Source organism: Patagioenas fasciata, chromosome 15 (assembly GCF_037038585.1).
Source record: "Patagioenas fasciata isolate bPatFas1 chromosome 15, bPatFas1.hap1, whole genome shotgun sequence".
NCBI classification, from domain to species: domain Eukaryota; kingdom Metazoa; phylum Chordata; class Aves; order Columbiformes; family Columbidae; genus Patagioenas; species Patagioenas fasciata.
In genome coordinates, this window is record NC_092534.1 from 13491758 (window position 1) to 13515267 (window position 23510).

At 41.4% G+C, this 23510-nt stretch overlaps 1 protein-coding gene across 3 annotated transcripts in view; it reads right to left on the bottom strand.

The window, feature by feature from the left end:
* Positions 1 to 1114: 1114 nt before the first annotated feature.
* USP22 (ubiquitin specific peptidase 22) overlaps positions 1115 to 23510 on the bottom strand; it is a 92145-nt gene continuing 69749 nt past the window's right edge. For 2 of the 3 annotated variants that reach the window (XM_065850457.2, XM_065850456.2), the window contains 8 exons: positions 18774 to 18921; positions 12908 to 13013; positions 11095 to 11253; positions 8850 to 8976; positions 7395 to 7486; positions 5901 to 5963; positions 3839 to 3988; positions 1115 to 2029 (listed from right to left, as the gene is read on the bottom strand). In XM_065850457.2, the coding sequence (XP_065706529.1) occupies positions 1987 to 2029; positions 3839 to 3988; positions 5901 to 5963; positions 7395 to 7486; positions 8850 to 8976; positions 11095 to 11253; positions 12908 to 13013; positions 18774 to 18921 (888 nt within the window). In that variant the 3' untranslated portion in view covers positions 1115 to 1986. The remainder of the gene's footprint in view (positions 2030 to 3838; positions 3989 to 5900; positions 5964 to 7394; positions 7487 to 8849; positions 8977 to 11094; positions 11254 to 12907; positions 13014 to 18773; positions 18922 to 23510) is intronic. The other variant, XM_071815336.1, reaches the window with a different exon arrangement.

Consider the following 23510-nt stretch of genomic DNA (forward strand, 5'->3'; position numbering starts at 1 on the left):
AGACAGGTTACAAAACCAGAAATCAGGCTGCCGAGGCAACTCCCACACCGTATGGTACATTTCATGTCTGATTTGGTATTCAGGGTGCTTCAATTAGCTGTCCCTTGTTCCTCCCCTGCCGCAGAAACCTCTTGATGTACAAAACCGCCTTGTACTCTTCCATTCGTGTATAAATCAAACGCAATCCCACCATCCTTTTGTTCAGCTGCTCTTGCAAAATGCTCATTTAAAAAACAAACAAACCCACTTCCCTTATTTTCCTCCTATTTCTTCTGTTTATCAGACTGCTTTCCACCTCTCAGGCAGGTTAAATACCTGCGTAACTCATTTCTCAAGCACAATCTGAAAGCTTCGAGTCATCTGTGGTTTTAACCATTCTGCAATTCAGTGGTGTGCTTATCTGGATACACACACAGAGCTCAATGACCTTTCTGGTGCGGTTCTTACACCAATCCATAATAAACTCTTACATGTAGCTCCCTGCCGGCTCCATAAGGAAGGGCGGAAAAAAACCAGCTATTTTTGCTTTATTCACCTCTGCGTTCTGAACGGTTTCTCTCTCAGGCTGAAATTCAACCCACAGCTCAGTCTCCTGCAAGTGAAACACCAGCAGGACCCACTTGTGTGCTGCAACGAGCTGCTTTACACCACGGCGGAGAAAAGGAGCAAGATCTGCATTTGCGACAAGACGAGCGAGCCGGTGCGGACACCGAGGCGGCGGCTGCGCTGCTGCAAGAGGAGTACGTGAGGAGTTAATAATCCATGCGGGAGGACACAAGGAACCAACACCAGCCTAGCAAATACCAGGAAAATGTGGTGTTTACTTAAAACCCCAGCGCACTGCAGAAGTGCTTGATAGCAGCAGATCCAGCGCTCGATGCTGCCCCCAGCAGCAACCGTTTCTAACAGATGGTACATTTGTCAATACTGAGGGTTTTCCGCCCCCCTCTTTCCCCCCCAAGTGTCATATATACGGCTTTGGAAGGCAGCAGGGAAAATAGAATTTAAAAACCCCAACAAACAAACCAAAACCAGCAACAACAAAACAAGCAATTTTGAGAAATTCAAACTTATTCACAAGATATAAAAAAAAAAAATAGAATCGAGACCACTCTTACAGTATAAACACGCCAATTCATTCGTTTTTACTGATGGTTGCATTTATGAATTTCATTCTCGTGAAAAAAAAGGGAATAAAAGGAAAAAAAATTAAGAAAATAGCTATTTATAGAAAACAAAACAAAAAAAGGGCTCAAACAGAAAAGAATCTGTGCTAATGCTTTTGATGAGCAGTCCGATGGCATCGAATGTTACCTGTGCAAGCAGGCATGCTTGAAAACCTGTCTGAGCACTGCAGCTTCAGTTCCACAATCCAGGATTTCTTTCACGGTTGTCGAAAAAAAAGAGCCTAATAGTTTCATACTGTATTTATTTAATAACTAAAATTCACAAATAAAAAGATACTTGCAAAGTCCTTTAGGTGTATCATCCCTTCCTCCTCCACTCTACTGCGTTCAGACCCATGTGCATAAAAAAATGGGCTTGGATTGTTAAATTTTAACTGTTATATGATTGGTCATTGGAGCTGAAGCACCAAATGGAGAAGATGCTTTATGGAGATGAGGGTATAACCAACCCTTTGCCTTCCCACACACATTTTGGAGGAACGTAGGAGATGTACCAGTGCCCAGACTCCTCTGCTCCCATTTCCCCCACCCAGAGCATTCATTTTATGTTTCCTCTGTTAAGTGACTGACTGTCGCCTCTTTTTATTTCCCCCCTTTCTGTCCTTGAGGGACTGCGTACACGTTGGACATTGTTCATTTCTTACTCCTTAGGCTTTGAGTCAGTGTCAAGTAGGTCCTGTTACAGCTCAGTGCTAGTTGGTTTTTAATGCGTCTTTTCATTTCAGGTAGGTTTGTGTGTCGATTCAGAAGGCTTGCTTATTTTCTTCCTTGTTTATATCTGACAAGCTGCTGGATAAGGCTATTCATACTCCAGGAACTGTTTGTGATAGAACAGCAAATATCTGCAAGAAAGCAGAGGTACAGTTTCAGCTTTCTGCTCGGCGTTGGAGCAGATCAGTATTTCCATTGATGCAATCATAAAAAATGAGGACTATTAGTTTTGTTTTTCTTTTCAATTTGAAGCGGTTCCAGGGACATGCCAGCGCTCCACAGTAACCACGGGTGAGAAGGAGGGAAGCCAGCTGAAATAATTTCACCAGTGACTCAGGAAAGGGAACAGTTGTACATCAAACAGTCAAACCTTCTCGTTGCACAATTCACTTAGAACCTGAAAGCTCTGCAAGATTAGATCGCATTGGTGGCCAGACAGGTGGCATCTATTTAACACTCTCATGACACAAAATACAACAGAAGTGCTTTAAGATGTAAGTGCTGCTTTAGAGTCACATTACCAAGGTGTCGGGATTATTGCAAACTGTCTGCCATTTACTGTTAGAGAAGGAAAACGAAGAACCAGGCATGTGGGTGAAAACTCGCGTCGCAGCCAAATCCAACTCAAATATCTAATGTCTCAATCTGTACTCAAATCTGGTGTTTTAACAGGATGAAATTCTTCCTGTCCTTAATTACTTTATGTGTACTGCTACATAACGGAGCCCAGCCCTCAAGCAGTTGCATGTTGGAGGGAACTGGACTCATCTCTACCTGCTCTTCTCACTGCATGACTCTAAAAACGCTTTGATGCGCTTTTGAGACTTTTCAATTATTATCCTTCCGTCTCATGCCCTATGCAGCTTCCCTTACACCCTGCAGATCTGCTTTAGTGTCAGTCCTTATCTGAATCAGTGAAAATGGAGCTCAAACCAGCCCGTAACGAGGCGGATGGGCAGCGCTTGTGTCATGTGTCCCCTCCTCCTTGCCTAGGGCAGCTCCTTCCAGACTCACCCCAGCCCAGGACCAGAGCCAGCCACTTGTTACTGAAGGAAAAACACTTGTTCTTCTGCTGACCTCAAAGCACAAGTTACCTTGTCCTATCATTTAACACTAATATTCAGATATTATAGGACAGATTTGTTTTTACTTCCTGGTTGAAGTTCAAAAAGAATGATAAAATGAGAAAAATCTGTTAAAATAAAATTACAAACTGAGCATCTGCGCCTGCAGCAACCCATGGAAATGTCAGGAATAATTAATGCAGGAACAACAAAGGCTTATCTTTCCAGTACTGAGTCCACAGCTGAAGATGCAAAATAAAGACTTCAGATTTTAAGTCACTTTATTCTCAAAACATATACTGGTCCCCAAAGCTTTCCTTAAATGACCAACACTAAGGTGCTTCCCATGCAAACTACGGCTCTGCGCTCCCAATACTTGTCTAATGCAAATATCTGAAACCATAACGTCAATCCGGAATCAATTTAAAGCCATGAGCTACGAAACAGTTGCTGCTCTATACCTGCCTCCCATATAGCCTCGCGACCCTGGTTCATAGTATTTTCTTAACAGCTTTTCTTCAAATCTTTTACACATAGTAATCCAAAGGTTCTGTGGACAAAGACTGGATTGTGTCATGGAGGTCAATACTGGATGATCATACAATTGTGGTTTTCAGAGTCCCTTATAATAGAGCAAGAAAGAGTTTGGACACGAGCACCAGTGACAGACGCTGCCGCGCCAGCTGCTGTCCCTCACCCTTCCCCTCTTCCTCCTTCAACAGCTCCAGGATTATAAAGCAACATCCTGAAACACTGAGACATTAGATATTCAAGAGAAAAAATTAAGTCTTCTCTATAATGAAAGGGTCTTCTAGCTGCAAGTAAGGAAAACCCAAAGGTCCAAATTTCCTTTCCACTTCCCAGTTCCCAACTTACCCTTCACTGTCTAGCACGTCCTTAATGCTAGCCTTGGTGATAATGGCATCGTCGCACTTGAACCACTGGTCCTTGTGCTGCCGGATGAAGCTGGTATAGTGCCCGCTCTCCAAGGTTCCCTGGTGATTAACTACTGCAAACAAGGAATACCTGGTGTGGAAAGAAGTTCATGAATACACGGATCAAACAGGGAAAAAACAACCAATGTTTTAGACACGTCCATAAACGTGTGTAGCAATAGTAAAGGACCTGACCCGTCAATAAAACACCAGCTCTTAACACTGAACTGGGAAGAGGGCGTTCTTGCCCAGGGAAAAGAAACACATTGTTCTTTTTCTGCGTTGCTATCTCACTGTAATGCTCCAGTCTGGTGACAGTCGTCAGCTTTACCAATACTGGCTACCAAAGATTTTTCTTCTAAAATACATCAATACTGATGTATTCCTAAGGAGGACCACTGATTACCCAGTCTGACTTCTACTTCCCTCAATTACTTTCTCTAGTGAACCAGAAAAATGCATTTGAGGTATGGGGATGGAAAAGGAGGTAATCTTGAACATAGCTAATCTTAAACATTTCTAGTGATAAATTGCTCTACTAATTATCCTCAATCTGGAAAGTCTGTACCTATTTTGAAATACTGAATATATTCAGCCTCAGCTTTCAGATGCTGCTGTGCATTTGCCTGCAAGCCTGAAAGCCAGCAGACTTCTGTGTTCCAAAGAAAGACACCAATCAAGTTGCCTCCTCTCCTCTCCCTCTCCTCTCCCTCTCCTCTCCCTCTCCTCTCCCTCTCCTCTCCCTCTCCTCTCCCTCTCCTCTCCCTCTCCTCTCCTCTCCAGTAAGATTTTGTTTCCAGTCTTAAATATACTTGTGGCTCTTTGTCAAATGTTCTCCACCCTCTTTAACTCTTTTTTTTAAATGCTGTCCTCAAAACTGGGATACAAACACAGCTGCACAATGGTAAAATCATCTCTCTAATCTCACTTGATATTCTCCTACTTATGCAGGAAATTCCCAGAGTTCCTGACACAGCGGTGCCACAACAAGGTACCTGTTCAGCTGGCTGTCTAGGGAGCCACAGATCTATCAAGTCATCCTTTTCCCAGTGGAATCCTTTAATCCAGTTCAGATGGATGTCACTCTGCTCCGAGGTGGGGGCTCTAGGATTGCCCCAGCTGTCACTAAGCAGCCCCGATGCCTCTGCTCTCCTTGCCTGGTCCTCTTCATTGTTAACAACTTCTCCAACTTAAACCATGTGCAAACCTCAACAGAGTTCAGTTGTGTTCTCTTCCAGATCTTTGCTAATGCTATTAAACACCACAAATCTATCAAATCAGTTTCTACAGGACCACATGTAACACCTGCCCAGTATCTGCCTGTCTGACAACTGCACTGGTCAGCTAGTTTTTAAATCTATTGTGTGATTCTGGTTTCTTAATGAAATTTTTAGTTCCAAATGAAAGTGCCTTGAAGAATTTAAATACACATCAGCACATGACTGTAGCAACCAAACTTGTAACCTTATTAAAAAAAACAAAAAAGGTTTGCGTGACATCTCTATTCCCATAAAGCTACAGACACTAGTTTCAATTATGTTCTCTCTATGTTCTTAAGTGAGTCCCATACCAGTCATTTATTTTGCCTGCAATCAACACCTGACAGAGAGACCCCAGAATTATCGGGGTGATGTACTTGGGACTTTGAGTGTCAGTGTTCTGTAAACTTTTTTGTTGGTCCTCTGGAACTCCCTTTTCTATTGCAATATAAATCGGATTATTTAAAGGAAACACCCAGTCCTTTTTAATACTGTAGCCATAGCTTTCAGTTTTGCTCATAGACCCATTGCTGGGGTTACCACCTTCAGATCTGAAAGTCAGTTGCTGCAAAGCCATGAAAAGGGCAGGTGATTGTAGGGAATGAAGGTTTATTTTGCATCAGTTCAGACTTCGCTGTCAAATATGGAAATGCGCTTTGCACTATGGTATATACAGCAGACACGGTGTCTCCTCCTAGAAGGCAACTACCTCGCACAATAGGAGTCATGGAATGAACCACTTACTTATTATCATTGTTTAGACTATCCGTCGGCTGCTGGTACTGCCCGTTCATTCTGCTCTCTTTACTGCAACACACACAAAAATCCAGTCACTTAAAGCAGTGGCTTCCCCAAAGCGAGGAAACAGGTTTTACATACACAGCTTGTTTGCCAAATCCAGGTCCTTATTCAAAATCAAAACGCTGCTGAGCAGCAGAGAAGCACCGCTGATTAGGATGCTAAAGGTGCTTTATTTGTTCTCACAGTAACGCTACGTAAGAAACACCATTTCTCCTCCCGGTCGAGGCTTCAGCGCTGCAAATACAGATCTGTCTACATCAAATGTCCTATCTAAAAAGCTTAAAAACAGGTTAAGAAAAGATTTGTAATTTAAACCTGGAAAAATATCTAATTACATCAATCCTTTATCCTGTGATGGGTCAATCATCCTGGCTCTGACTTGTAAATTCATTTTGCGTTTTGACAGCAGCAATAGGATTACGCTGTTGATTTCATAGCTGATGAAATTCAGATTACTGAGTTATGCCTGCTGATTATCCCATCTATATTCCATTATGTTTGATACCTTTCATCAGCAGAGCCCACCCTATCCAGGGAGAATTCACACTGGAACAAGGAAGCCCCAAAATCTATATATTCTTAATATAACAGTACTTAACAGAGCTTCAGGGCTCTCCTTTCTGTCCTGGCAGAAGCAGCATCTACTTTTCTCTGGTGTGGGGCAGGAGGATAGAAAGCTTGAAATGACTAGTGAAATTTTAGCATCAAATAGAGCTCTTGTGTTAAGAGATGCCAAGTTTTGGGGCTTCCCCCATTGCTTCACATATAAATTAAATTTTAATATCCTCTTGTATATTTGAATGGAACAACAAATACTTGTTGACTGCACTGATCAAAGTCCTTTCATAAAGGTGGATTTGTATGAACGTCGTGTCTTTCACGACCTGGGAAGTGGGAGAAATCTGTTTCTGTTTAAATCCCAATTAGAAACATTGATTTTAATCTGGACTAAGTATTTTCTTCTTGCAGCATTCTCTGAACAGAAGTTGAATGTACGAAACATAAAACCCCTCAGATTTGCGTGTGTGCGGGAATAAAGGGTAAGGATGTTTTAACTTCAGAATTACTAGGTTAGGCATCAGGTTATGTCTGGTCCTCCTAATTCCACAAGATGACTGGTTGGTGGGCACTCAGGTGAGGGAACCAAAGCAGAGATCTTAGTCTATAAATTTACCATGCAACCAGAAACATAACACACTTTAACCAAAAAATATTCATGTTTAAATAGAAAGCCTTTTCTGGCAGACAAAACTCAGTTTATCTAAAAATTAGTTTAGAAAAGACGCACACTTCAAGGAGAAGCTTACGGCAGAAGGGTTGTTATGCATGCTGTTCTATAACCTCGATTCAAGGATGTTTCATGTTTCACGATGCACGTGCATGGACTGGTAACCAGTTCTGTCCAGGTCTTTGCGGGGTTTGGAACCTGGTACCCACCTGGAAGCCATGAACGGTGTCATGTCCAGCTCCAGCGGAAACGAGACATACGTAGTGATCTTCCGCCTCAGTTTGGCTGAGTGTTCAAACCGCTGCAGACAAAGCAGAACAATGTTGGGTTTTCTTTAGAGAAAGGCTAAGTTTTCTGTCTTATAAAGGTCCTAAGCTTAGGAACGATAACATGACAGCATATTAGCAGCCAGTAGCCAGGGACACTCCCAGATGTTTTTCTACCAACTATCAGGGCTGGGAACCCCTGTGTAAATGCTAACGTATTGCTAGCAGGAAAATAAACCGCAATTTGTGGTGGAAAAATACAGCGTTAATTAGATTGTTTACTTTAACATCTCTACACACAAATTCATTCCCAACTGACATTAAGTCAAAAACCATATTAAACAGAGGCAGCGCACACAGCCTTTACCCAACCTTGTGTTCGTTTGTACTACACACTATTCAAATATTAGGTTGCTGCCTACAAAACCGGTGACAATGAGAGCTTGCCATCAGATCCACACGCCTAATCCACCCATCCAGTCGTCTCCAGTGACAGGAGTCAAGCCTACACAGGAACACCAATTCAAATTAAGGCAAAAATGGAATATGGTCATAAGTAAAAGCTTTGCCCCTCCGCCAAAAAGAGACTTATACCCATCATCCTCTCCTCATCTTCTCAATTGAACAGTAAGTGAAAAGGGGAACAAATAATAGAAAGAGATGAATGAGCTTTTATTTCAAGGCAGCTTCTCTTCCCATTTCTCAGAAATTCTGCTCTATTTACACTTCAAGTTAATTATTTTCCAATTGTGGTGCCATAACAATTCCCTAGCAACAGATCTCGCCGTGAACAGCTGAGACTTCTGTAATTCTTTTGTGTTTCTTTTTCACTTTAAACATGAAATGAAATTTGCATTTTGCACGGACAGGACAACACAATCACTCAGGAAAATTCAGTCATTCTGGACAACACAAATAACTGAGTGCAGGAAAGAGGTTGAGCACATTCACACTGACTCGGCCTAAAGAGCAGAATCACCCAGGTATATCTTGCCAACTACTCTACAATAATAAACTAAACTAAAATAAAATGAGCAACATCTGAAGTGAACATCTGAAAGCACAATTGTCCCAGCCATTACGGCCATTGGTAAAATGCTGTTTTTTTCCAGTAGAAGTATAGGGTAAAAATGTTACCATGCAGGATGAGTGTTATTGGAGATTGGTTTCTACACTGGTTTAGCTATTGTACTTCCATTTTGTTTCTAGATTCTGACAAGTTAAGTTCCCAGAGCCATATTGGCAATATAGATAATGTAATGCTATCTTAATAAAGAAGCCTAGCTGGGCATGCAAGCTGTTCTTTACATTATATATTAGGAAAGATTAGTCAGCGAAAGCCAGAAGATACATCCAGGAATGCAGCTCATCCTCTGCCTGCCCCCTTTGTGAACTTACTTTGAGATGAAAACAGGCCACAATGGGTAACTTCTTCATAGTGAGTTGTTTGGTAGATTCCTGGTAGCTATGGCAACCACTACATTTGATTTTGGCACTGCTTCCTAGATGTTCTGGCCTTGTAAACCTGAAAAAATATTAAAACGCAAAGGGATGCACAAAATGATCTGATGATTTTCCACAGAGGTTGAAAAACACTGATTTTACTTATGGGTCACTGGTACCACAACAGACAGAGTTCATGGCTTTTGAGCATCATTTTGAAAAAAACCCCAACACATATAATAATGTAAAGTGCTCTGGTTCAGATATAATCTGACATTTATCGTTGCTCCACTTCGGAACAGTGGGCTGAAATGCATCAGTGTCTGAGAAAGGAGCGAAACACTCATCTCCTGCAACAGGACAGCTGATTTTCATACAGAAAGCAAAGATCTTTTGTTTTCAAAACCAAAACCATTGATATAGAAGTTCTGAAGCAAGAAGACACGACTTCTGTGCTCAGCTGCATGCGATCTGCAGGACGCTGTTCTAGCTTGTAGCCCTCCAGGGCTGGGATCAAAGCTCTGAGATGGAAGGGGCTGTAAACACAAAGCTCTTTTCAAAACACAGATATCTTCCAAGAAAACCCAAGTGTTGACAACTAGAAAAATCCCTTTCAAAAATTTCAGACAAAACTGCCCAAGGGAGCTGTAGGAAGAGACTGTTACAGAATAGGGAACGGCTTAGAGAAAATATACGACCTCTATGTTCTCACTAAGGCAAAACATCTCTCACTTTTTCAGAAACTGTCAGCACAGAAAAGGCGAGGAGGACGGACCGCTAAGTCTTTTCCTCCAAGTTTAGACTTCTATGGGGCAAATAAATCATCTCCCAAGAGGCTGCTTTACAACTAAGACTTCTGAGATGAAATATTTTGAAATATAATTGGATATTATACATTAAGGCACTCATTGCTAACCCTACCTTGCCTCATTCTGTCCATGGTCAATGCAGCCTCCAGGATTAAATTATCATCACAGCCTTTTGTTTGATTAACAAGATTTTCTTTATGTACCACTATTCTCTGGTTTTGGTTTTTGATAGTCTTTTTCTTCTCTCTTATATCTGTAAAACGGCTTATAAATTTGTTCTTCTTGTCTGGAGTACCCATATCTTTCTGGTTTTTGTCATATTCCTGCTCCATCCTTCCTTCTCCAAACCCAGTTCAAGTTGCATGGCCACACTGGTTGACATGAAGTCGCACACCTCCCTCGTTTCAATCCAATATTCAACCTGCTGGTCAACTTTTGGGTAAAAACCTAGACCCATCTTCTTTATACATTGGAGTTCAACTTTTTTCCCAAATCCATACTCTTTGAGAGCATCTTTGAACTTGGATGTTTTTCCTTCCCTATTGTAATCTCTCCCTGATTCTGCTAATCCCCACGTTGAAGAAAATCACCAAAATTCGACTGGTTTTGCCTCTTGATGCATTCCTGCATCAGCAATTTCTCATTTGTACTAATTCCCTTGTTTTCTTAAAATTATTGACCTTAAAGGTATAAAGAAGGTTAGAAATCAGATGTCAGAGGCTGTGAATTTTTATTTCAGGAAGATTAGCTTTGCCCCGGGCTACATGTAACCTCCTCCTCAGACAAATATCTTTGATAAACATCTGCATTTGCCACAAGAGGATGACTTTTAGATCTGCTAAACAAAGCTAAGTTAACTGTATATGAAGCCTTAATAGTCTCTCTAGTTAACTGTTTTCAAGATGCCTAAGGTTCCCGCTTAAAACTATCTTTTCTTTTTGAAAGCTCTATTTTTTTTGATTCTTAACACCATCCCCATAACTAAACTGGCAGTAGCTGACCCTCAGCTCTGCTTAGAGCAAAATCAGATTCATACTTGAATTTAGACAACTATTAAATGCATTGTGAACTCGTTTTATGTGCTTGCTTAGCTGACACAACCAAGAACATCTTTTAAAATGACACTGCCTGGCAGCAGCCAATGTAAAATTTGGTTTTGCATCGTGTGGCAACTGGTTTTGATTGCTTTTTGTTACACCTACTGTTGCTCTGAGCCTTCTTTGTGTCCCCACCTTAGGCAAAAAATGTAATATGTATTAAAGAAAATGCTGTTTGGGGATAATGCCATGACGAAGCATCATTTACTCCCATTGTTCGGTGCCACCTGGAGAACAGAATGAAGCCAAATTCTTTGTGAGCCCACCAAAGACGGCATTTGCCTCATTCGGTACCTTCGCAAGCAGTCTGTGAGCGTGGTGGTGCCCGAGACGTGGCTTTCCCCGTTCACGACGCTGCCATCGCTCCCCGGACTCAGCGGCCAGAACGGGGTGGAGGAGCCTGGCAAATCCAAACTGATGTCCCAAAACGGGTCTATCGTTGTGGAAACGCCACTACGAAAAAGCAAGCAGCTTAGTACATGTTTCAAGGAGGTAAAATTAACAGTCTCTCTCATTTCAGGGTACACACCAGATACTTTAAGAACTATGGGATCTACATCACCCCTAGAGGGCACTCAAAGATGACAGAAAATATAGTTGCTCCACAGTGTTTTCCCACAACTAATTGTTTTCCTGAATATTTAAAAGTCCTATGTTTTAGGAAACGTATGTGACATACTAAATGCAAAATATAAGCATATAATACATTCTCCCACTCACTGGAGTCCTTTGAGTCAAAGCGAATGAGCAGGGTTACTCAGAGGTAGTGGTCATACTACTGCCCAGTATAAACCAGTTAACATCTACACTTATAGCTACGTGCAATCCAACTGTTTTAGAACCATGTTTTTCTGGTCAAGACATGGAAGACGATTTGCTATACAGTAATGTACTGAATTAAGCTTTGCAGTTCGTATTAGCATCTCCTACAGCATGCGGAATTTGAGAGGCCAAAGGATAACTGCATCGAGCCGCGGCGCATGTTCTCCCTCAGATTCCTCTCCAAGGCCGTTGAAGATGAGCCAACAGCTACACTATAGAAAAAAGCTGCTCAAATTTTTTACTTGTATTGACTCAAATATTTTCTTTCAGCCTGCACGTTTTTAAGAGAACTCCAGAGGTCTAAGATCCTAGTTTGGAAGCATTTTCTGTCTGTTCTTGTTATGCTTATTTTTTGAGTTCCCTCTTCCTCTAAAATCAGTGTCTTTCATTCTACAGTCTCATTAAGCCTACAACATTCTGCCTTTTTTCCAGCTTCATTTGTGCAAAAGTTGTCAATTTTCACAAGAAAACTTCTTCTGTTGAAGTTTCATCAATGCTAATATTGTGTCATGACACATCAAGCTTTCCATTATCATATAAGGATTCTGTGTCTCTACCAGGCAAAAACAAGATTTGATGTGTCTTCCTTACAGTAAGTCTTGTGCAAATCTCACCAGGAAAGAGAACAAAGCAGATTCAAACAAGCACAGCATGACAGTCCATCCGCAGGACAGCGTGCGGAATGATAAAGAATGCAAGATAGAACAAAAACCAAGAACTCTGACTTGTGCACTATGGCAACACCAAACATCTCGAAAGAGAAGTCAACTTGCTCCAGTACACAGAGCAGAACAACAAACATGTTTTTCCCTACTCTTAGAAAACATTCACTTGCTGGTACCTGAGATTACATCAGTATCAACCTCTTTAAAACCTCTCCTGATGACACACAAGGCTCCTCACTGAAGGAAAATACGATTGCATGTCAGATTTTTTTCTTCAAATGTAGTGGCAATTACACACTTTCAAAACCAAGGAGATCATAAAAGTCTTTTCCTCATTAACTTGGAAAAGTACAACCTTTCACAGATTAATAAAAGGTTTATGTCCACAAACCTGTGATACTTTCCAGGTAGCTTTATGTCTTAATATATGACAGTTAACTACTAATTGACTGCATTTAGCTCATGCTGTATTTGAACAGCTCTTGTCCTGCTGGAATTTTGCTGGTGTTTTATTGGTATTCAATGAAGATTCAGCACACTGTTGCACTGGAGGGTGTATAGCTTCGAAGCAGAGTCAGAAAGGAACAGAAATTAGTAGAATTATTAAAAAAATGACTTACTGGCAGACTTGACAGGTAACATCAGACTGCAGTCCGCCTGTGAAGATTTGGTCTATGATGCAGTTACAGTGGTTGGGGTTGTTCGCCTTCTTGCCATTATCATCACCTGGAGGAACGCAAACACAGACTCAGAAGTCAAAATCCCCCGAGGGAGCAGCGGTTTGTCTTGGGCTGTGTCTCCAGTAACTCTTTATAACTTACAACGCAAACTTAGAAACGTGCTGCAAGTTCACATGGACAATATGGAACCCAGAAAATGTCAGGCATTAAAGAAAAACAAGGAAAGAGAATTCCTAGCGAAACAGAAAAGATAAACAGAAGGTGACTTAATGCAGTGAACTGCTGTAGAGATGAAGTTTGATACCACCCATCAGCCAACCCCTTTTTCAGGATATCTCCCCTCACAGAGATTTGCTTTGCACTATCTGGTGTAAGGACCCATTCTGAAGACAGAGGAGGTGCCAAGGAGGCTCGTGAAAAAGACCATTTAAACTTCACTTAGAGATCCACCATGCAACATTCATATCTAAACAAACATCCAACTCTTCACCACAGAAGCGCTAATTTCTGCTTAGGCAGAGTATTCAACAGCAAATTATCTTCCTACATGAACACGGAGGAGAAAGCTCAGCAAACCGTACTTTTTAATTCTATCCCAGTCAACTTTTCAGGGTAGAGTGAGGGGAAGGGGTTTGTTAGGATTCGTTAACCTCTGGCTGTCTGTCTGCTTCCTGTGTAACCTCATCTGGGTGTTCCTGCTCCGGTGGGGGGATTGGACTGGATGAGCTTTCCAGGTCCCTTCCAACCCCTGACATTCTGGGATTCTGTGTCCTTTCAACATAAACGGGTACCTTCCCTTCAAGTTTCCGCTAATGAGAAAAGGAAAGATGTCCTTATCTGAAGCGGGGAGATAAGTGCTGTGTCCTCCTCCAGCTTCTCCAGAGACACAGCGATCCTCTGTGTTCCCAAGGGACACAATGAGCGCATACACATCTTTTAGGCATTATAAACCGTCACTGCAAGTCTCACAAGCACAGCAATTCATTTTTAGCCCTTGAGAACTAAGATTAGGCCAACCCAGTTCTCTTAGACTAACCAAAGTATTAAATAAATAAGCAAAAACGTCTTGGTGCAGTTCTCAGCTTTGAAGTCATGCTCCTTCCATTCCCACAGGTGAGCCAGGAGCAATAAGTTTTTCCTTTGGTTTCCAAAGCTGCACTGCTTATTTCCTCAGGTAGGGTAGATGCAGTTGGTTTTGCTTTGTAAACAGAGATATACATGCTATTTCACAGCACCAGCTAATTATTTTGGCTTAAGACATCTTCCAATCTCCTCCAGTAGAAACCGCTAAGACAGAATGAAGTTCTGCCAGGCAGCTTTAACTTACTAGGAAGTATTTAATCTCTGAAACTGAAATACTAAGATGCTGACTCCTCAAAAACACAGCTATTACTCAAAAAGAATCAATTTCTAGTCAAGTATGTCAAAAAAATACCTGAAGAAACTAAAAGCACAGGGGAAAAAAACCATCACTTTTCTTGTGTCTAAGGTGCTGGAGCCTCCTTGCAGCAGGAAGGAATACATTTTGGTTTTCCAATGAAGCTTTAGAAGTTTGTTGAAAAATATTACATAAACTGACAAAGCTTCCACCTGATATTAAGTGTGGAAAAGCAGACAGGTGGTATCTCCTAAGCTGCACTGGGCCAGATCAGTTAATTAGATGCTCAATGCCCCCGAAAAGCCCTCGCTCAGCTGCCTGTTATAGAAACTTCTGTTTGAATTGCCAAGGAAAGCACATTGTTTCCTCAAAATGGTTCTTGAACAAAATGCTCTAAAAATCAGACTTCAAATGTCTGAGGTTCAAGTTGAGGGTTGTCAGACCCCGTGTCTCAGGCGCTTCTTGATGGGAATTTCAGCTAAATCTTCCTGAACTTAAGATACTTATAAGGTCTCAATTATGCTAATGAATAGGGCATAATGTATAAAGACTGCACAGGACATTCTTCACCTTTGGAAAAAGATCACTTATAAGCTTTAAAGCCTACATGTGGATTTAGAAAAAGGATGGTTTTTTATCCATGTTTTTAAAACTTGCGCTTTTCCTTTTTAAAGCAGCAACACGCAACCGCCACATCCCCATCACCTCAGCATCTGCAACATCATCTCCATTTTGTTTCAAGGGGGCAGAAGCAGAGAACCCGTGTGTAGAGATTGTCCCCGTTCCACAGGGGATGTCCCCTTGGACACCTTCCCCAGCCACCCCAGGCAGAACAAACACCCCCTTTTCAATTACACAAGTCAATTAGGATCAGTGATGAGAGGGTCTCAAAAGAATCCCCTGCGAGCTGGTTCCCAGCAACACAGAAGGGCATCACCCACACTCAGCATTATTTCCCATGACATTTGGTTGGAAAGGAGGGGAAAAATAAAATAAGATTCCCACCTACTGAGGCTTGTCGATATCTAACAGATGCTGAGAGGAGGTAAATTGTGCAGCTGAGAACTAGAAGCTGGTAGATTGGTGTGCTCAAGGTTCCCCTCAACATTTCTGTCTTACGAAGGAGGTTTTAGTTTTATACATCTTTAGTTTGAAAGCCGGTCATAGTCACTACTAGGGAAATCAGTGAGTTCTTGTGAGAGACTGGCGAGCATAAAACCCAACTTAAAAATACACCAATATAGATACGAATGTAATCCGGAGAATGGTAGAAAAAGTTTAGAAGTCTGGGTTCAAATTAAACGCAACTCTTTAAAAGAAACAGAAGTTACTACTGCATCTGTACAATAACTAAGCATATTAACTGGTTCAAATTAACCTCATCACTCTCTAGAACTACCTGAAGGGCAGTTCTAGCCAGGTGGGGATTGGGCTCTTCTCCCAGGCAGTCAGCAATAGGACAAGGGGGCATGGACTTCAACTCTGCCAGGGGAAACTGAGGCTGGAGATTAGAAAGCAATTCTGTGCAGAGAGAGTGGTCAGCATTGGAATGGCTGCCCAGGGAGGTGCTGGACTCACTGTCCTGGAGGTTTTTAAACTGAGATTGGCCATGGCACTTAGTGCCATGATCTAGTAATGGACTGGAGTTGGACCAAGGGTTGGACTTGATAATCTCTGAGGTCTTTTCCAACCCAGTCCATTCTGTGATTCTGTGAAATATGTATGCATTTAATATTCTACTAAAGGTAAATCATACATAACTGTACAAACAGCTATACATTACAACATTGCTTTTGGTTTTGGAAGTTTTGCCTCCAACTTCCATTATGTATTTTAAATGAGAAAAAGGAATTTTTAACTTGCCAGATTTTAAAAGGGGCGTTTATCAAAACACGACACTATTAACACCAACTTTATTTGGCCCCCCGTGTTCTGAACTGCGTCACTAATACTATGTATCAATAACGAGCATTCACAGCTTTTTCTGACTCGCACTAAGACGCTTCCCAGGAAGTTGAGCAAACAGAATGGAAAACGGAGAAATGACCAATGTCGGCCAAACAAATATCACTGGATATTTACCCAGCTCTTAGCATAAGGGACACTTTCATTGACCCCAGTGCCTGAAGCCTTGGTGATCACAAATAATGGCCAAAAGCTAAGGCTTTTGGACAAAATTTTCCCCGTGATCCTCTTTTACTTCACTGTGTGTTAATTGTAGAACTTGATTACTACTGACTGGAAGCTTTAAAAGCTTTTTTGATTCAGTGAAATAAATATTTAATATCAGCAGGGAAGGCACTATTTGCTGACTGTAGCGTTGGGACTTATTCTCGCTATTAGTAATAGTATTTTTACATAGGTGTACGTCACACACCTGTGTGCATCCACAAGTATGGACGTGGGAAAACCTCCTCATTAAATAGCAAACTATTTTATTCCAAAAGCTGTTTCTCATGATCAGACTTGACGTTTTAGTTTGCATGAACTACTTTGGTTCCCACACAACTGCTCAACCACTTCTTTTAAATGACCTTGATGTGGTATAGATTATTCAACATAGTTTAATAAAAGTCCATTTCTTCAGGAACAGAAGTTTAAAAACCTGGGTGCATCAATCCCAAGGATCATGCAGCAGCTTCATTATGTCCATGCAAGTAGCTCCAACTTAAAGATATCCATTAAATAACTGAATTTCAGCCCTTGCATTGCATGTAAATGGTCCTTTTCCCACAACCCTACAAAAGCTCAGTAGCAAAGGTGCAAAACCCCATAATTTGAGTTGGCCAAACCATTATGAAATTCTATACCAATGCAGAAGTGAATGTTTTCAACATATCTGTGATATTTACCCAGTAGGAAAAGAATCTCACACGTGTACACACCCTCTCCAAAGAATATCCAAGATATATATATAGATATATAGATACGTATTCCCCCCCCCCCCCCCCAGTTTTAGGACAGACCAGAGTTTCATTTTCATCCAGGCTGTAAAGAATAACCAAGAATAAAGTAAGTGCTGAGAGAGTTTGAGTTTGTTGGTAATTCCAGAAGACACATCAGCCAGATTCTTCATTTAAAGCCAAACTTTAGCAGGTTCTTAGCAGTCTGAAAAGAGTGCAGGGACTTTTATTCCTGCAAGTTTTGTTCTTTACAAGTCTGAGAAGAATACACTACTCCTTCGTGAACTAATCGGGAAGTACAGAAGAAACACGAACATCGTTTTATATCAAAGATGATGAAAAAGCTTCAAGATTGGCTAGATTAGTGCTTCAGAAACTTCATAGGAACCACGAAATATTTGTGTTTGCAGTTGAGTTTATTCAGCGTTAAGTAAGAGCTGAAGTATCTGGACAGACTCCATCCTGCAGTACTTCCACACCAGTTTCATTAGGCTTATTGCATTTCGGTTAGTGATCGTCAAGTGAAAGACATTAATAATCACGAAAGAACTGTTCTATGTCCTCCCGTCCTTCAAAGCGTTCTTTTTGGAGAAGACTCTTTCGGAGGGCACCTATTGTGAATCTGAGCAAGCACATCTGCTCCCGTGTAAGACCAACTCCAAGATAAAAGCAAGACTTGAACACATTTCGGAGCAGCCTTCCCTTTGACATTTCCTCCGATAAGCCAAAAAACTAACCGCTAAGTGCCTTTCTAGGAGCACTAGAGGCAAGTTGAGTGCTTTAAAGCTTATTTCTAGTGACTAAGCATTTGTTTGGCCCTGCTATTTCTCCCTTACAAGAAGAGTAAAAATTCCTGTGTTTAAGTGAATCAAGCTCAATCAAACATAGGCAGATCAGGAAATTTTCAGTTCAGATTGAGTTCAGTTAACTAACATGAAATACAGCATTTAATGTGAGTAGCAAATCAATTCAAGACTTAGATACTTCACCTCTAAAAGCATCTTTTACTGTATTGGACAATTACGTCTTTTTATATACAGATTACTAAAAGATACTAAAGAGTACTAACAGATACTAAAGATCTTTTTCGTATTCACATTTCTGTAAGCAACTGGGCATCATAAACACACTAGAACAATATTTAAGCAGAACAGCCACAGCTTCTCTCATGTTATTTTCATCAGTCCCACGACACACTGAGTAAGAGCTCTAACTACCTCCAGTATAAATAGAATTAAAACGGCAATTTAAAAGAAAAAGACAGTGACTCACAACCAATAAGAGAAGAACACGACGGTGATTCAGATCAATGTACAGGCTTGTCTGCCCCTAACTCCAGGTAATTTTTGCCAGCGAGAATGGTTTATTTATAAATAAATCTTTTGCCTTAAGCCTACCAAACGTTTTAAAAGGAAATTTAAGAGGGCTGTACTGGCAGAGACTACACTTGGATTTGAGAAGAGATTGTTCTACCTGCTTTTGATGCAATATTCCTTGTTGAGCGCAGGCTCAGGACCAGCCTTACCTTTGCAGTGTCTGTGCAGCACATCTAACGCAGCGATGAGGAACTCGTGTGCATCTTGTTGCTCGTACCCTGCTAAATGCCGTGCGTGAGTCCATACCAGGTGCAATAACCTATATGGAATGTGAGGAGATCGGTGCCCAGAGTAAAACTGCTCAAAGCAAAGAAAAGGACATGACTGTTAACAAGTTACACAGCCTCAGCGCGTTTAATTATTAAAAACTTTAAATGAGCGCAATTAGTCAAATAAATTTAAACCATTTAACTCTGATGGCGCTAATAATAAAATACGGAGACAGCTTTTTATCACGGACTACTGAGGAGCACCTCTGTTTTCTCCCTTGAAATGTCATAATTTTGTGATGGTTTGGCCAAAAAAAGGTGCGGGCAGGGTGGGAAACAGACACAAACACTCAACAATTCCTTACTGATCCACTGGCTTTTATTAAAATAGCCTGGCGAGGAGAACAAAAAAATCCTACGTTTGTGAGAGATCAGCTATTTCATTCACAAATTACCTGCCCCCTAAAATCAGGACAAAGACTGAAGATGTTAATATTGATGCCAGCGCCGACCCCAACCATGGAAACTCTGCATCCAACAGCTCTGCCAAGCCCCATCTTACGGAAAGAATTCCAAGCAGGACAGCAGCTTCATGCCACTGTTTGCCTTTCTTTGTGCACCTATAACAGCACAAAGCTTTATAGAAATGACTTTATTCAGCACAGTATTTGCAGAGCGCAAGGTCCCATTCATTCACCTGTCCCCAGTGTCAGGGTGTCACTGGTCCTGGACCAGCTCCTGCATCTGCTTCTTAATCTGCTTCGCTCAGAATCTGATGAGCTGGCTACCGGAGGGACTGAAATTGCCCTGGGTGGTTTTGCCAGAAGCGTATTAGAGACTGCAGAGAAATTATTCAGTCAGCAAAACCGTGATGGGAAACACCACTGCTGAGCGGTGACACAGCTGGGAGGTAAATCAGCACGCAGGGGGACAACACATAACTGCCAACAGATTTCTTTTTTAAAAGAACAGGTCCCATTTAAAAAAGAAATAGCCCAACACCCCATCCTAAGGGTCTGTGTTTCCATGGGTTGAGGTTCAGCTCCTTGCCGTCCCCTCTCCATTTCCATACACGTGCTACTGCTGCAACCCTTCATTTTCATCATCCTGGGTCCTCAGTTCTGCTGCCAATTCTGACATCCAGAGTCAGAGACTAAAGCCAACAGTCCCTTCCTGTGTGAAACTACTTCTGTCTCTGTTCAAAAAGCCCTGAACCACCATATCGGTTCCAACAGCAAACCAGAGATGCTTGTGCTGTCCCTGCAGGGTGCCAGGAAAGGCCCAGAAGAGTTTATTCACTTGGCCTTCAGGCTGCATTTCTTTTTAATAAGTGAAAATTTGGTTTCACTAACCTTTAGAAAAGGTATTTTCCAGTACAGGGTGCTTGCAACACCACAATTATGTTTTGCCAAGATCCCATCAAATTGATGGCGGTTTGTTTTCAGTTACTCTTCCCAAACACAGAGGGCAGCAAGAAGCAAATACACAGAACAAAAATACGATTTAAAACCCAAATTCTCACTCTGATTGGAAGAGCAGGTTTCCTTCATCAGCCCCAAGTATCTCCCTGCCCAGTCTCTGAGCATTTTAGATGCGTGCAAGCACAGGCATTGTGCTACAAACCTGCCCAGATATAACACATATTTTGAGGGATGGGTAGACTAAAGGTAGCACAACCTTCTCATCTACTCCTCATATTTGTAGGGTTTTCTATATGGTTTCAGTGTATTTCCTGGCAAGGAAATTTCTTCATTGCAAGCTCTGCTTTTTCCAAACAAGATGATCTACCTCTGCAGCCAAACAACCCAAAACGCTCCTATAAATAAAAAGGATCAATAGTTAACCGTGATGCCAACAAGAACGGCACCAAGGGACCGGAGCGGTAGGACGGTAATTGAAATCTGCTGACGCAGCTGCTGCGCAACATAATTCAGGGAACTGCAGCAATAAAACTTCTCTGTTCTGTCACTCCTTACAATTAGTCCCAGAGCTCTCCGGTCATTTTAACCAACAGTACTCTCTGTAATTACTCCACTGCAGACATAGACCTGCCAGCAGAATTTACATTCTCTGGTGCTTCATTAGGATTAGAAGAACCTAACAAGAGGCTTTATCAAATTATTGGCTATTATCACGCAGAAACTAGAAACACACCCAGTAAGAACGTTGTTGAATATACGTGGGGGACAGCTTCAGTATTCTAATAAATCAAAAATGAAACAAAAGAATCGGAGCACATTCAATCACAATATTTCAACTGCAATGTTTCCATCCATCCCATCTCTGACATTTCCTTGTTGCTGGGAAGAGCAACTTAGCGGGGCTGTTCCAATCCCCAGAGAGGAAAGAAGTCCACGTGAAGTCTTATTCAATCGGTATTATACCAACTTTTAAATTAAAGTGTGCAAACAATTATGTATTTGCAAGTCACCTTTAAAAACATTGCAATGGCCCAATTCTTCCAAATACAATTCTAAACATTTATTTTGTTTAAATTTGTTTTCAATTCAGCAGTATCAGTTGTTTTCGGAGAGAAGTAGTTCAAGCAATTAGAAAATGCCTGGTAATACACTGTTTAATTGCTGCTCCAGGGGAAGTGAAAAAAAGAGACCCAAACCAGGGTTCAAGGCCTCCTTTTTTACACACAACCCAAATAACAGATTCTTTCTTTGCACTTAAGACACTTGCTCTTGGATTCTGAAAGGAAGAATCTATAAGGGACTTAAGAGGATTGCAAGCTTTGTAATTTGCATTATTGTTACTGAAAATACACCGATATTACAGGTTTAAAAAAACCAAACATACCACCAGACATCTGTACTTTTCTCCTCCTGCCAAAAACACACGCACAGGAGTTTCCCAGTCAGGTGAACAAACAGATCCGTCTGATCCATCCCGCACGTGTATCAACTCAACAGTCTCCAAGTTTTGTAATCAAGAACTTATAAGCATAAATCCTGTATCAGGCTCCAGTCCAATCTGAGAAGCTAAAACCTCCTTTTAGAAATTCTCAAGACTTGAAATGTTCTGAAAATTTACAGTGCATAAAGGGAGTGGGTAATATACGTGCCTTTCGGAAGAAAATGACAGCTACTGGAGGCTTCTCAACAAAGAGCAATGGTTCTAGGGGTCAGAAAAAACATTTTGCTTGCACATACTCTGTATGTACTGTACTTATTTCACATAAAAGATTTCACTAAATCGGCACAAACTCTGCATTTCCCATTAAAAAATGCAAGGCCCCTCTCTATGCAAAGAGTATTAACTACTTTTTCTTCCTCGCACCTTTGTTGTAACTTATTTTACACATAGGCCCTTTCAACAGTGCACATCTTCAAGCATCCAGGCCATAAATCATCTCATTCATTCTTCTTTTTCTCCTCACTTCTCAACTCTCCACGTAGCTGTGCTGTGCACTTTGATGGGCTCACGAGGATGAGTAATGATGGGAATAAAGCAGGTTTTGTTCTTTACATTCTGCCAGATACTCCCAGTTGTTCTTGCTGTTCCAGTCCCAGAACACACCAAAAAACGGACCCGTCAATCCCACCATCCCCAATGGTCACTCTGTACAGGATCCAGGTAAACCTTAGGGTGCGGACCATCTTCAAATTTGGCAAAGCAAAACTAACACACAAATACCAGTAGGTAAAAAGTAGCGCACAAACCCTTTCCGCCAAAAGGCTCAATGAACGGATTCTGTGTGTTTTCTCTTCCCTCCATCCAGTTTCACCACTATCTGTTATTCCCAAATCCTTTCCATTCTTATGCAGTGTAATTCATGTCATGACTCTATTGAGAAATAGGTTTCAAGTAGCATAAATGAGAATGTTAATGGATGCAGTCAGATATTTTTAAAACAAACAGAGATTCAATGCTTGGCATATTCACAAGAAAAGCTACCAGGAAAAAAAACCTTCTGAGAACCATCTGACACTCATTACTCACCACCAACCTCCTTTGAGGTAGAACTTTGTAGCTTCCTATTTATCACAGGCAAATCACACAGCCTATAGAGCTAAATGATCTTTAAAAAGGGACAAGCGTTTTCTGTTTAAGAAGCAAACCAGCAAAGCTTGCTTGTTTATGTACAGTGAGTTTCGTTTAATGTTCAAAACGGTCTCTCCTGGAGCTTCTTAGTGCATTTGCCAGAGCCCGTGGCATTCCATTTGCCTAAGATCACACCTCCAGAAAAGCAGGGTGGAGGGGAGATGGAGTTTTAACCCTTGCCCTGATCGTTTGTCACCGGGTGAGATGCCTTGGGATAACTACATTGGTTAATCCCGGTGGGAAAGCTACGTAAAAACAAGACAGAACCTGAATCAAGGTTTTCCCAGTAATTCAATTACAAAGGAATTCTTAACCATCGCACTGAAATCTCCGCTGGTTAGCTTTCCTTCGTTCGGATCTCTTATCTGCAAAGACAGAGCAGGAACCTTCATCGTAACCACTGCGTACAGTTGGGGCACGACACATAACCAGTCTGCTCCAAAAAGGCAATATTTTGGTTTTAATTCTCAATGTAGAGAAATTAAAACTCACTGGGAAACAGAATCTTACAACGAGCGCTGGCAGAGCTATAAATGTAACATGGTATTTACTGCTTGCAAGTGAAAAATCTACTGAGTTGGTTACAGACACCACAGTTTTGCTTGGGGAGGACTAAGCGTCAGTTTT